Source organism: Macaca mulatta, chromosome 6, assembly GCF_049350105.2.
Source record: "Macaca mulatta isolate MMU2019108-1 chromosome 6, T2T-MMU8v2.0, whole genome shotgun sequence".
Taxonomy (NCBI): Eukaryota; Metazoa; Chordata; class Mammalia; order Primates; family Cercopithecidae; genus Macaca; species Macaca mulatta.
Window position 1 is genome coordinate 17996633 of NC_133411.1, and position 15418 is coordinate 18012050.

The following is a 15418-nucleotide window of genomic DNA, read 5'->3' on the forward strand; positions in this document are numbered from 1 at the left end:
CAGGTACAGAAGTAATCTTTCATTGGACTTTCTTCTTGTAACTAGAACAATACTAATGTTTTTGCCCTGCTGAAATGTGTAGGTACTAATCACACTTTCAAGCCACACGGTTGGGTTTCTGCAATAGCCAAACTATTCTTAGCTTCTCTGAAACAGATGTCCCATCGCTCACACCCCATCTAGTGGCAGCCAGCCCTAGAACAGGGCTGAGCATGCACAGGCTAAAGACAAAAAAACCTCCCAAGAACTCGCAAGAATATTTCCATGCTAGGAGTCACAGCCCATGGATTGGTATAAATTTTACACAACCTTTCAAATATACAACATTCTGGCTTTGGGAGCTGTTCGCTTTATGCATTAGGCATTTACCTTTTTCCTTTAAATGACCATTTGTACTGCCCTATAGTAAACTCAGAAACAGAAACAGTGGGCACTATGGAAAAAAAAATCCAAATTCAGTGAAAGAAGAGCAGATAAATAAGTCGTGATACAGTCACATGATGGAATACTGTACAGCCACAAAAAATGAATGAACCACGACTATACACAGCAACACAACTGATCTTTTTAAAAATGCGTAAAAACAACAAAAAAAAAACTAGTCCTAGAAGAGCACACAAATATGGTACCATTTTGATATACCTCAAAAACAAAAACTTTATTTAGAGATACATGCATGTGATTTAAATATAAATATTCATACTTTGTTTAAATATATATTTATATTTTAAGTATATATATTTTGTTCAAATATATAAACATTTATGCCTTGTTTAAATATATAAATATTTAGATTAGATTGTTTAAATATATTTAGATTTTGTTTAAATATATGAATATTCATATTTCATTTAAATATAAGTGGGGGGTTTTTTTTTTGAAAAGCAAATGAATGAGGAGCACAAACTTCAGGACCATGCTTGCTTCTGGCAGGCAGCAGGATGGGGTTGCGGGGGGAGCAACTGTGTCAGTCCCGATTGGATGATAGGTTCATGTATATTCATTTTATTACGTTTTACAACTTACATATATATTATAAATAACATTCAATATAATCAATATGATCACTAACGTGTGCCTAAGGAACATATATAGGTAAGCCGACAGACAGACCTGCCCACCAACAGAACCCAGGGATAGGTTGTTGAAAGAGAACACGATATTCTCTCGAATTCTCTCTTGTTCATATTGTCCAAAGACTACAGTTCAGATGACAAGGATAAGATTTAAATCTTATTCTGGATGATACAAAGAGTTTCCAAATCTTGAAACATTTTTGGGTTTACACCTAAGTCACCAGAATACGCATTCAACCCTGTCACTTGTACCTGGAGGCTCGGCTTTGAGCTTGCCTCAGAGCCTCAGAAAGCAAGATTTTAAGAACTTTGATCTCACCTGACCTCGGAAATTAATCATTTTTCTTCACCCCAATTCCATGAGACTTTGTGTCAAAAGACACTCGGCCGGGCTGGGCCCCACCTGAAATGATGCTGACATTTCCGAGGCTGGAACCTCTCCGTTGAGCCTCGCTTACTTCTCTGGACTTTGTCCATGACCTTGGATTCCTATGACTGGGCCATGCCAGTCTCTCTCCTGTAACCAGCGCCTGCCTCTCCACAGCAGCTTGGGAGCCAGAGCCCTGGGCACCCGGGTGAACTAAATGCCAGGTGCTCCTGCTTGCGGAGTGCTGAGTGCCACCTCCCCACATTCACCCTTCCTGCGGGGACATGCTCTTTTTCATTGAATGTCTTTTGTTTCTCCTCTTGATAAAAGAATGTTCGTTATAGAAAAATAATGTAATAAGGGTGAACAAAATCAGGAAAATAAAAAACACTTATATTCCCCTCACCCTGAGATAACTACATTTATGTACCAACATACAATTGTGATGTACTGCGCATATAAGTCACTGTGCTTACTTCAAATCTACAATTTTTGAGGCCGGGTGCGGTGGCTCACGTCTATAATCCCAGTACTTTGGGAGGCCGGGGCAGGCGGATCACGAGGTCAGGAGATCGAGACCATCCTGGCTAACACGGTGAAACCCCGTCTCTACTAAAAATACAAAAATTAGCTGGGTGTGGTGGCGGGCGCCTTTAGTCCCAGCTACTCGGGAGGCTGAGGCAGGAGAATGGCATGAACCCGGGAGGCCTCAGAGCTTGCAGTGAGCCGAGATCGCGCCACTGCACTCCAGCCTGGGTAACAGAGCGAGACTCCGTCTCAAAAAAAAAAATACAATTTTTGATACAAAATTAACAATAAAGGATGATCTTTTATGTCCCTATATATTCTTCTACAACATCATCTTTATTGGCTACATAAGATTCCACTGGTCCCAGTCACTACGGGTACATACCACCCACAACAAAAAAAAACTTACTGATATAACACAACGGTCATCCTCACACAAGCCCCGGTCTTGGGGCCTTTGCGCTCCTCGTTCCTGCCACCTTGAAGCTCCTCATACAGATGCGATCTGCAACCTCACCTCCTTCAAGTTCTTGCTCAAAAATCTTCAGTGACGTCTTTCCTGAGCACCATATTACAAACTGGACTCTCCCTGGTCCCTCACCACTCCCTACTCCCTCTCCTGCTTTAGTTGCCACTAAACCCAGTTCACCATCTAACATTATATATTGCAGTAATTATTTTCTGACTCACTCACTAGAATATAAACTCTACAAGGAGAGGGTTGTTTGTCTATTTATTTTTTTCTTTATTTTTATTTTTAAGACAAGAGCCCAGCTCTGTTACCCAGGCTGGAGTGCAGTGGTGCAATCTTGGCTCACTGCAACCTCTATCTCCCGGGCTCAAGCGATTCTCTTGCCTCAGCCTCCCAAGTACCTGGGACTATAGGCGCCCACCACCATGCTGAGCTATGTTTTAGTATTTTAGTAGAGACAGGGTTTCACCATGTTGGCCAGGCTGGTCTCGAACTCCAGAGCTCAGGCAATCTGCTCACCTCAGCCTCCCAAAGTGCTGGGAATACAAGCATGAGCCACCACACCTGGCCTGTTTTTACATTTTTTCCTTTCACAAATGCTCAGAAGATGGTCTGGCAATAAAGGTACTCAATAAATATCTGTTGAAAGGATGGACAAATGAACAAACACGTGTAATTCTACAAAAAGACTGCAAGAAAATAAAATTAAAAATTGGAATGTGAGTTTAATTTCTAGGTGATGGGTCTCTAAGTGATTTGGGTATTCTTCTGTGTAATTTCCTTTCTTTTTGATTTCCTAACTTAGCACTGTATTACCTTTACAATTAGGGGAAAATTTAAGTTATTTTATAAATGCTACTAGGCAAATATGACTACACGTACCAATGTTTGGGGACTATAAATAAATAAATAACAAGGGAAGTAGATTTCTAACCACCTGCAAAATCTTAATTTATATTCATATAACTGAAACACAGGACAGGATGAGTTAAGAGAAATGTTAACTACTAATCATTTTTTCTTTTATAATTTAAACTTATTGAAGCAAGTATGTTATTAGGTAACAATTATTCTAGCCTGGTTATTTTACATATTTATAAATGAACTTCACTCATTTCAAATCCATAATAACTCAGGATCTGCTAACTAATCAAACCTAATAAACTTGGGGTTATGAGAATCTGAAAACACTGATAAAACCATCAGAGTTTTACCTTTCATTTGTTATCAAACAGCTGTGTAGGCCCAAGGCACTGCCACGGGAAACACTTTCAATTAAGCAAGGATGAAGTAGCCCCAAAATAATGAAAAATGGGTGATTGAACTCATGTTCAATCAGATTGTCATACACTAACTTAAAGGAATGTCAAAACAATCCTAAACAATAAAAGTTATAAATTATAAGAAAATATAACGTTGAGTACCTTTCACTTAGGGAGTCCTGAGTATTAAGTCATTTATAAGTTACCTAATGTCCACTGCTGCCAGACCCACAAAATCCTGCATCCCCGAGTTTTCTATGTTTTGACTCAACAAATCTGAATTGAAGGAGGACCTGTTACCTGTGAAAGGAATACGCAATCAGGAACTGGTCTGAAAATGCATCACCATCGTCAGCGGAGCAGCTAGGATATGATATGCACCTCTTGTTTCCTTTTATGTATTTATTTTTTTTAGATGGAGCCTCGCTCTGTCACCCAGGCTGGAATACAGTGGCACCATCTTGGCTCACTGCAACCTCCGCCTCCTGGGTTCAAGTGATTCTCCTGCCTCAGCCTCCCAAGTAGCTGGGAATATAGGTGCCTGCCACCATGCCCGGCTAATTTTTGTGTTTTTAGTAGAGACAGGGTTTCACCATGTTGCCTAGGCTGGTCTTGAACTCCTGACCTCAGGTGACCTGCCTGCCTCAGCCTCCCATAGTGCTGGCATTACAGGCATAAGCCACTGCGCCCGGCCATCACTTTACTTCTAATGCCTCAAGAAATATATCTGTTGCTGTCCTGAAGATCCACATCAATTTCCTATAGGGCTCGTCCCTTGAACTTACATTCTAGGCATGTACTTACTTTAGATGGACTCTGAGAGAAAAGAGTGACCCTTAAGTGTTCAGCATGAGACTTTTTTAAAACGCATAATTTTTTATGTAGGTACACCACTGATGGTAAGAAATAATAACTACAGTTCTCCGTATCCTTTTATTCCAAAATACCTTTAAAACCTACTTCTATTCTCTTGTTTCACACTTGTCTTCGATGGATCTAATTTTCAAAGCACAACTTTAAAAAAATTAACCACAGATTAGAAACTGCATGTAGAACTTAGAGAAACTTTCAGACCAAATCCCAGCAGCTCTGGCTAAGAGCTTGCTATCAGTCAATGAATGCATCTGTTCTTTCTTCTGAGAGAGGAAGAAAAGGGCTTTGACTCTCCATTGTGCAATATATGACTGCAGAATTGTGCTCACTTATTATTTTTGAAAAAGGGAATAAAAGGCCCATTCGGGTTTTGATTTTGGCAGGATACAGACTTTAAAACTGGTGCTTAGTTCCCAGGCTCGCCTAGGCCTCTTCAGCCAAAGATTTACCCAAGCACAGATACGCTTACGTATAATACGTATGTCCAGCATATTCTGAATTTAAGTGATTCTTTTGAGGGATGCTTTTTCATTTAATCTAATTGCTATGGTTTGAACGTCCCCTGCAAAACTCATGTTGAAATTTAATCGCCATCATGATGATATTAAGATGCGATTAAGACATGGGGGCTCTGCTTCATGAATGGATGTTTTTATAGCAGGAGTGGGTTAGTTACCATGACAGTGGGCTTGTTATAAAAGTGAGTTTGAGAAAAAACAAAATAAAAAAACGAAAGAAAAAACAAAAAAATAAATAAGAAAAAAAAACTAATGAAAAAACTAAAAGTGAGCTTGAGTTGAGCGTGACAGTGCATGGCTGCAGTCTCCGCTACTCAGGGAACTGAGGCAGGAAGACTGCTTGAGTCCAGGAGTTTGAGGCTACAGTGAGCTATGATTGTACCACTGCACTCCAGCCTGGGTGACAGAGCGAGACTCTGTCTCTCAAAAAAATAAAACAAACAACAACAAAGCGAGTTTGGCCCTTTCTTGCTCTCTCGGGTTCTCCTGCCCCTTCACCTTCACCATGGGATGACATATCAAGAAAGCCCTCAAAGATGCAGCCCCCTTGACCTGGGACTCAGCGTTCAGAACTAGAAGCAATGGATTTCTTCCCTTTACACATTGCCCAGTCTCAGATAATCTGTAACAGCAACACAAAACAGACTAAGACACCAATGTATCCTTCACAGCAAGATTTTCCTTTAAAACTCATGAAGATGTGGCTGTCTAAAGCTGTGACTGAACACAAAACTAAAAAATACAGCTTTCAAAAATGATGCCTTATTAACAAGGTTCAAGTCTTACTGCACAAATTACAAGGTCCAGGTACAAGATTATAAAGTGCAAGTTACAAGGTGACTTTAAGACACATTAGAACAAATTCAAACTGTGAAGTCTAGTAGTGACAACACATGAATGTCAGAATTACTGTCACACTTCACGTGGAGCGGGATTAAACCTCTTAGGCTATCAGGTAAACATTTAATGCTTTTTATCTGGGAATTCAGATCAGCCGATCTGTGGCTAATCCAGGCAAGTTTGACATAAATAAAGATATGAGTCATAAATATAAAAAATACATTTTTCTCACTAAGTTCCATTCCTCAGAGGAGACGATGTAGCAAACACTAGATGACTTTCTACTTCTAAAAGTGACATAATGTTGTGTTCAAGGATTTGCTGTGTTAGATATCTCTGATTTAAGTGCTCCAATTTGTTCTGGGCCTATAAGCTGGGTGAACACCAAGGACTTGGGTTTTACAACCAAAGATTCTTGAATCCTTTCACCCTTCCCACCTCCAACCCCTCCGCCTGCTTGAAAGCATACAACCAGCTACAGCATTTTCACTGACCGCTTTCTGGAAGCCCACAAAACAAAAGAGCATTTCATTGCAAGAATCAGGGCCACATAACTGCTTCTCCTGAGAGTTTGAGAGAGAGACACGCTGAGGACACCCACGATCTGATCAAGCTAGAGGCAAAAAAAACCTCACGACTCCCTTTGCTAATCCCTGCTGGCTCTAGAAAGACTGACCCTGTTGAATCTGTGCTCTGCCTCTCAAGAATCAGCTCAAGGTAAGGCCATCAGATGCAATGGCCTAGCTGCAAGCTTGGAAAGCCCCATCCACTTCCTGTAGGGAGTGCACTGCTAGCAGCATCTGGATTCCGGGAATATTGATCAGAAAATCTGATAGCTCTCAGCTATAATTTTCAAGTTTCAAGCTTTAGATGCCAAGGAAAAAATTGCTTTCTTTAAACTGGCACTAAACAATAAAACAAGATTTATGATGAGAATAACTTCTTAATCTGAGTTATAATGTACCAACTATTAAAGAAGTTTTGAATGATTTGTTGTATATGAAGTTATTTCTTTCTAATTTATACATACTTGGAAAATCCTGGCCAAACTGAAAACAAATTTATGTTTTTAAAGGATGCGGTGCATACAGAAAAGGTCACACGCATACTTTCTAATTCGTTAAGAGGACTTTATTCAATCAATTGCTACAGTTTCATGCAGAAAGGAAATGCTATTATAATACTATGGATCAGGTTTCAATTCAGTGCTAGGAATGAACCATAAAGACGTCAGTTTGGTTCCGTTGACAGACAGCTCTATGTAAATCCTGTTCACAGATTGTAGGGTTGGTGTTTATTAAAGAAACAGGTCAAGCATGGGTCCTTCTCAGAACATACCCACTGAGAACCACATTTTCACAAAGGAATTTTCCAGGTACAAATATTGACATGTGAATGGCATATGATTAAAATTATCTAACGTTGATTGTTGATGAGGCCATCAGAAATTAGACTCTGGGTTTAACATTATGTTCAGTGTAACATTTGTGAACTTTATGAATACTCTTTAAACATCCAGAAAAACCACACCTGCGTAAGTGTACATATCTACTACCATCTTCATGCCAAATTTTGAAGGAAATACTTTAAGCTTAGTGTAGTTGACAAAAGCAATTTTTCCCAAAGAATAAATGATAGTTTGTGAACTACATAATGAGCCATTAGGATTGTAGGGAAGGAAAGGAGAAGTTACTTCTCAATGTAAAAGCTTAACAATGGCACCATGAGTGGTGAATGGCTCATTACTTAATCCACTTTTTAAACAGTGAAATTAATGCTAGGAATGCTTCTTAGGTCCTGAAATGCCATGGAAAAAAGGCTTGGTTTATCCTGAGATCTAGCCCAATGCAGAAAGAGGAAAAATTAAGCCTTGTTGGCTAACCTGAGAATCTCAGCTGTGCAGCCAAAGGGCAGTTGGAGGTGATTTCTAGCTCCTGTCATGTGAGAGGGAGGTTTGAACTCAGCACCTGTGAATGTGGAGGTGAAAAAAACCCTAATCCCACGTGGCTCACATGAGCAAAAGAGCACCTCTCTCTGCCTACAAAGATCTACTTATCAGTCACTGTATTTTGTCCTTGAAATAAAGTGGTTTTAAATTTTTCAGTGTTAAAAATATAATCACTATCTAGTGCCAGATGCTAAGAATCACTGCAGACAACGTATCAAATCATCAAAGAAATTCAAGGAATAAGTATTTAATTTCACATCTCCAATGTGGTAAACAGCATTACACATTGGAAACTGCAGTGGACAGAGGAAGGTATCCCTTTGGTGTAACTTGGCGTAAAAAGACAACAATATGAAAGGGACACATAAATCCCTCACATTGCACCATCACACACTTCTCAGGCTGTGTGGGATACTAGCAACAACTCACTTGCACCTCCCACTAAGCAGATGAAAAGCTGAGGCCAGAAGAGAAGTGAAGTTGGCAGGACCACGAGCTGTAGGGTTGGGACCAGGATGAAAGTTAGTTGTACCTGGGTATACACCTAGCCAATTCTAGAATGAATAAGACCCTTCCTATAAATGCTGTTTCCATTAGCCTGCCTTCTCTGGGGCACATGAGCACTTCCCCACAGGAGAGAAATAGTCTAAGTCTAACAAAAGCCCTAGAATAGGGAGCTACTCGCTCTCTGACCAAACCTAACAGTTAGCAAAGTATGTCCTTCGGTTCTGCTGTGCTAATATTTTTCCAAATCATCATTAAACACTCAAACAGCTTCTGTATTAAGAGAAAGCACAGCAGAAATTCTCACATGCAAATTTTAGATGCATTCAGAAGGGTTGTGAGTGCAGGAAAAAAGGGGAGAAAATACCTTGACCAGTCAAACTGAGTCTCAGTAAATCTGAAAGAACCTTGAGTCAAAGAACACAGAGTTGCTTTTTCAAATCCATTGAAATTACACTAGTTCAGCTTGTCTAATCTTCCCTCAACCACAATTAGAGAGAAAGCCTCAATTTCCTCACCTGACAAATGAGGCAATCCAGGCATAAAAAGCTTAAGACATTGCTGGGCACAGTGGCCCACGCCTGTAATCCCAGCACTTTGGGAGGCCAAGGCGGGTGGATCACCTGAGGTCGGGAGTTCGAGACCAACCTGGCCAACATGGAGAAACCCCATCTCTCCTAAAAATACAAAATTAGCCAGGCGTGGTGGCGGGTGCCTGTAATCCCAGCTACTCAGAAGGCTGAGGCAGGAGAATGGCCTGAACGTGGGAGGCGGAGGTTGCAGTGAACTGAGATCGCCCCACTGCACTCCAGCCTGGGTAACAGCAGCAAAACTCTGTCTCAAAAAAAAAAGAAAGAAAGAAAGCTTAAGACACTTACCCAAGGCAGCCCAGCATATCTGTGGCAGGCAGGACTAGGACACAGGCTCCAAACTGCCAGCCCTGAGATGGGCACATGCCTAGGGCCCGTGTGCCTTAAGAGCGCCATCTTCAGCAAACATCCAAATCCCTGGCTCCATTCTCATCAACAGCCTTCAGATCTTAATTCAGTTTCCCCAATAGATTCCCCTGCTTAAGAGAACCAACTTAGAGACACCGGACAAACACTACTTCAGCCATAACACATGTTGATGGCCTGTACCCTTGATAGGATGATAATGACATTTTACCTCTGAGATTTTTCTCCCAAAAACACATACTCCCAATCTAATCATGAGAAAAACATCAGACAAATTTCAAGAGGGGACTTCAATGACTAGTACTCCTCAAAACTGCCCATATCAACCGAAACAAGGGAAGTCTTGGAAACTGGAACCGCTAAGAGGAGCTTAAAGGGACATGACAAATAAATGCAATGTGGGATCCTAGATGGGATCCCGGAACACAAAAGTGACATTAGGTAAGAACTAAGGAAATCAGAATGAAGCATGGACTTTAGTTAGTAAGAATGAATTAGCTATTGCTTCATTAATTGTAACAAACGCACCACACACACCAGTAGGATGCTATTAATTTGCGGGGGCGGGGGTTGGAACTGTTCCCGGGGGTAGGGGCATGTATGGAAGGTCTGTACTGTCTTCTCAACTTTCTGTAAATCTAAAACTGTTTTTAAAAATAACGCCTGTGTGAGAGAACCAACTAATGCAAGATTCAAACCCACTGAACAGTTTAATTCCTTAGCAGAGTTAGATCCTACCCTCTCACTCATACTTACAAATCTTTGTCTTAGAGCTTTAGTTAGCAGGAATCACTCCTCAGAGCCTACACACTTCTGTAGGAACAAAGTAAATGTCTTTAATTTATTTTATGTTATTTTTTAAAACAAGGTCTCGCTCTGTTGCCCAATTGGAGTGCAGCAGTATGATCTCCGTTCACTGCAACCTCTGCCTCCTGGGTTCAAGTGATTCTCCCACCTCAGCCTCCCAACTAGCTCAAATTACAGGCATGCGCCACCATCCCCAGCTAATTTTTGTATTTTTTTTTTGTAGAGTTAGGGTCTCCCTACATTGCCTAGGCTGGTCTCAAACTCCTGGACTCAAAAGATCTGCCCACCTTGGCCTCCCAAATTTCTGGGATTACAGACATAAGCCACCGTGCCCGGCCTGTAAATGTCTTTAACATACATGGAGTGAGCAAACAAAAATGAGAGCCATGCTAACCCTATCCCAGTTCCTATCCCCTATCAAATTATTAATTCCTAAATTAACCAATTAGTTTAGGAAGATTTTGTCTTAGAAGATGATCTGTGTGGGTAAAATGTATTTATATTACTAGATAGAAATGTTTTTTTATTGAAAAGTTTTTTGAAAATTAATCTTTATTTCTATCAATAAGGCCTAAAAATATAAATCTTTTTTTCATGTATCTCAAACCTTACTTGTTGGGTTAATTAAAATGCTGGAAAAGAAAACAGGAAACTTTCTTAAATGAGTCACTGTACACATTTTATCATGACTGTAGAAATTATGTCATCATATCCATTGACAACACACCTTAAATTTCTGTTTCCAATTACACAAACTATTTTATTATATGAATACAAACTTTTTTGTTATTCATTTTTAAAGAAATCTAAAACTTAAGCAGTATTTCTTGTCTGCTCTATTTATACAACTGTATTTATACATCTGCTGGGTCAGAAATGCATTTTCTGCTTAGGAATCAGATTTTAAATTCTCGGTTTGCTTTTCATTCTCTTCTTTATCCTCCTCTTTACTACTGATAAAACTCTATCAGTAAAGAAAATTATTGCCAGTGCATAATCGCAATTTAAAATAATTCTAACACCTCATACTGGACAAACCATGTATGAAATTCCTTGTCTTCATAGATGTCTTTTACTGATTTCCAACATTACACTGCATAACTCAGATCCTATTTCCAGCTGAGACGTTCTCTTACAGTTTTTGATTTAAATGATTTCCCTAAAAGACGACAATGTAGAAAAGCATGTGGAGCATGGAAGCAGATAGACAGCAAAACCCAAAACACATTTTAATCCATTCCAAACACATGACTGTTTCCCTATCTCAAAAGAGTAATTTAGAGTTCTCTTTATCTTGACACTCCCACAAGCAAGTTTCTATAAAATAGAAAGAGAACCTTGACCTGCCTGTGCACAGCACACAGATCAGAGCACGGGCAAGACAAATGCCTATCAGAGACCGTGCCAGCTCCTTCCTGGGGCCAGCCCGTCCCTCCCAAGCCGCCCCCCACCTCTATAAGAAGCACCAGGGATCATGTTTCTCTTCTTATATCCAGTGTCACCCCTCTCTCCTGAGTCTCTTGGCAAGTCTGCGTTCTGCCCATGAAAATTTGGGATTTGAAATGACGGAACAAGCAAGCAGTTGTAAACTGATCATGAAATTAACCTTTCCAGCTGAAATCAGCCTTATTTCCATAAGCACAGCTTCTAAAGGTGCATTATATAAAATACAGGGTGATTTTTAATAAGATTTTTCATGGCATTATTTTGTCCTCCTTTTGCACAATTCATTTCATGATGTCCACTTAGATACAAGTCAGGCTCCTCAGCCATCCCCTTTAAGTAATACAAATATATTTTAAGGCCGAAATTTAAATAATCAATTCCTACAAAAATTCATTTTACTGCAATATTCATTCCCATACTCCCCTCATTTTTCCGCTTCTCATACACCCAGCTGGTGGAGTGCACTGTGGTCTCCTCAATCTACCCCAGCCCTTTCCTTGTCCATTTGGAAACAGCCCCTTTACCATAGGATGGATGAACGGTGGACCTTCCATAAAAAGAGAGCTGAGCTTTGCCTCTGGCTGGGCAAGGAGCCCAGTGGCGGTCAGTGTCTCCTGCACCCTAACACGACACAGCCTCTCACTCCATCTCTGTCTCCCCCACCCCACAGTCCTCTGAACTGACAGCATAGCTAACCCTCGGGAACATCCCAGCAGCCTTCTCCAGCTGAGTGCATGCAGCCCTGTTCTCCCAATGCAGCAGTTTTGCTCACATCCCAAAAACGAGTCTGAAAGGAAATCCCAAAAGAAAACGCCTCCCGCCCCTCCCTTCCAAATCCTCACACATTATGATTCTCACAAATTCATGTTGCCCAGTACCATAGCAAGATACACACCGCTTCCTAGAATGAGTCCCAACTTTATCCTTGGCCTCTGTTAGATGGTATTTTTCTTCATTTTCCCACTCTGGTAAATTACTCTTGGATTTAGATTCCTGTCACTAAAATTCTATTTCAGAGCTACATCTTGGTGGCTCAGTCCCCTCCCTCACCCTCCCTCCATTAAGCACAACATGGAAAGAAAGTTCCCTACCTTTCACTGAGGCTTCTCCACAACTGTGCACCTGCAACAGGGAGAAGCAAAATGTGAAACTTAACAGAGGCATTTTTCCCCTGAAATATTTCTCAACTCAGAACCAGTCCAAGCTATTTAAAGTGGAATGCTCAGATCTTTAACACTCAGGACACCATCATGTCATACAGTGTATACTGCTGGCACCATGACTAATTGAGGCAATTTGTCCACATATATTTACTGAGATCCTACTACATGTAAAACACTTGGGTGGGTACCGTGGGAGACAGGACACTCTATAACACATGGACCCTGCCTTGGGGACTTCATCGTCCCCTGGGGCAGACAAAATATGCATCCAAGTAAATATGAACCAAGATAGGTGGTACAGGAACTAACTACACAAGAGGAAGGCACACACCATGTGAGTTCATGGAAGAGAGAAAATGCAGCTGCTCAAAAAGTGCCAATAATAGAAGTGGTATTTAAGGCAAGTCTTGACACGGTGCTGACGAAGGGAAATAAGACAACTGTTATTTGAAAAAAAGGAGATTTTTATCTATTCATTCTTTAGATGTTTTGACTTTTATCTAGGTGCAAATGAAATAAACATAATACACACACACACATACACACACATATACATATGCACACCTAGATCTAACTTGGTTTCTTGATTTTCCAATGAACATCTTTATTTGACTACATCTTGATATTATACTCCCAGCTACCAGCTTTAATGCAGCTCAATGTAAGAAATGACCATGAGGAAGCTTCTGCATTTTCCATCTAACAAAATGCCAAATGTGTTGTCCCTTATGTTTTTCAATATCTCCTATCAAGATCTGTGGGATAAATCCTTCCTAATCTTTACTTCCGAAGTAAGTTTCTCGAAATGGCTTGCTTCATTTTTTTCAGATCATTAGAATTGTGCAATTGATTGCCTTGGCTGCCAGTAAGCATGAGGATAAATCTGTTGATAATCAATGGTTACCATGTTAGACTCTTGCTCCTCTTCTAGACCTCTTTTGAACAGTTTTGTACTTATGTTCCAAATAAGCTTCTTCAAACGTGTTAGAGGAAGGTGGCATATAAAAACAAATGGAGAACTCAAAAGAATGCAGGGGACTGTGAGCAATAGTAAGGTTTCAACTAAAGTTGGAAAGTTGGAAAACATCAACTCAGCTTGTCATTTGACAAATCTCTAACAATCCTGGAGCCAAGAGTGGAGAAAGTATAGATGATGGTATGGGATGGGCATTTGCTTGTTTGTTTTATTATTAAAATGTAAAGAAATGATAAGGAAATAAAGACCTTTAGAATGGTAAGGACACCATCTCTGTAATCATTGAGCATGAACCAGGTGAGAGCTGAGTAGAGGGAGGAAGACAGTCTAAAGGCAGGGCTGAAGAACAGTACAAGTGGCAAGAGACTTAGCAGGGAAAGAGTCCATCCAAGAGTCAAAGAGCTGGTTCAACCAGCACAAAAGGCCAGGGAAGAGTGGAGTGAGGGTGCACTGAGAACTAACTCGCAGACTCTGTAGGTCTTGGAGATACTGTGCTTCCAAAGGCCAAGGTCAAAGATGAGGCTACCTGATAGGCAACCAAATCCAGGCCATCTGACAAGCTATCAGAGTACAAGTTGGAATGACTGAGAATGGGGAGTGCACGAAGGACTACAGTTCATGGGCTACAATTCCTACTGAGACCACAGTTGATGGCAACCAGGGTGCTGAGGCCAGGCATCAGTGGACAGTGTAGATTTCACAGGAAGGAAAGTATAAAGCAGCAGCAGTTGCAAATGCTCCACAGGTAGCTGTGGGGAGCCACAGGGCCAACCACTGAACCCTCCTGCCATAGCACAGGGCAGTAGCTAGAGAAGATCTTCAAGAGAGCTGGGGGCCAGGCACACTGGCTCACACCTGTAATCCCAGTGCTTTGGGAGGCCAAAGCTGGATGATCACTTGAGGCCAGAAGTTTAAAAACCAGCCTGGGTAACATAGCAAGACCCCATCTCTACAAAAAATTAAAAAAGAAAATTAGCCAAGTGTGGTGGCATGCACCTGTAGTCCCAGCTACTCAGGAGTCTGAGGTGGGAGGATCATTTGACCCAGGAGCTCGAGGCTGCAGTGAGCTATGATCACACCACTGCACTCCAGCCTGGGCAACAGAGTGAGACCCCAATTCTAAAAAAAATAATAAAAATACATAAATAAACAGAAAAGAAAGCTGGGGGCAGAAATGACTGGTTCTATCTCAATGAGAGAGAAGACAGCTAGTCATAGAAAAGTTTCAGGATGCAGGAGGAGTTTTTCAGGCCACAGAAGAGTTCCCCAGAGTTCAGACAAAGGCATTAATGCAGGGAAGCACACACTCAACGTACATAACAATGAGAGACAGAAAAATTCATCCCAGCGAGAGGATGTTCACAGGCAATACAAAATAGACATGGGATCCCACAGGTTTCACAAAGATTCATTCACAAGATGGTATCACTGCCTTTTTTTTTTTTTTTTTTTTTTTTTTTTTTTTTTGAGACAGAGTCTCACTCTGTCACTGAGGCTGGAGTACAGTGGCGTGATCTCAGCTCTGCAACCTCTGCCTCCCAGGTTCAAGTGATTCTCCTGCCTCAGCCTCCCAAGTAGCTGGGATTACAGGTGCCCACCACCACGCCCAGCTAATTTTTTGTATTTTTAGTAGAGACAGGGTTTCACCACATTGGCCAGGTTGGTCTCAAACTCCTGACCTC

The 15418-nt window shown here is 41.0% G+C and overlaps 1 protein-coding gene across 1 annotated transcript in view; it reads right to left on the reverse strand.

Moving 5' to 3' along the window:
- Positions 1–15418, reverse strand: part of RETREG1 (reticulophagy regulator 1) — a 150737-nt gene that overhangs the window by 87365 nt on the left and 47954 nt on the right. Inside the window, 1 exon segment of the mRNA NM_001261775.1 lies at positions 12689–12719. Coding sequence (NP_001248704.1) covers positions 12689–12719 — 31 coding nt within the window.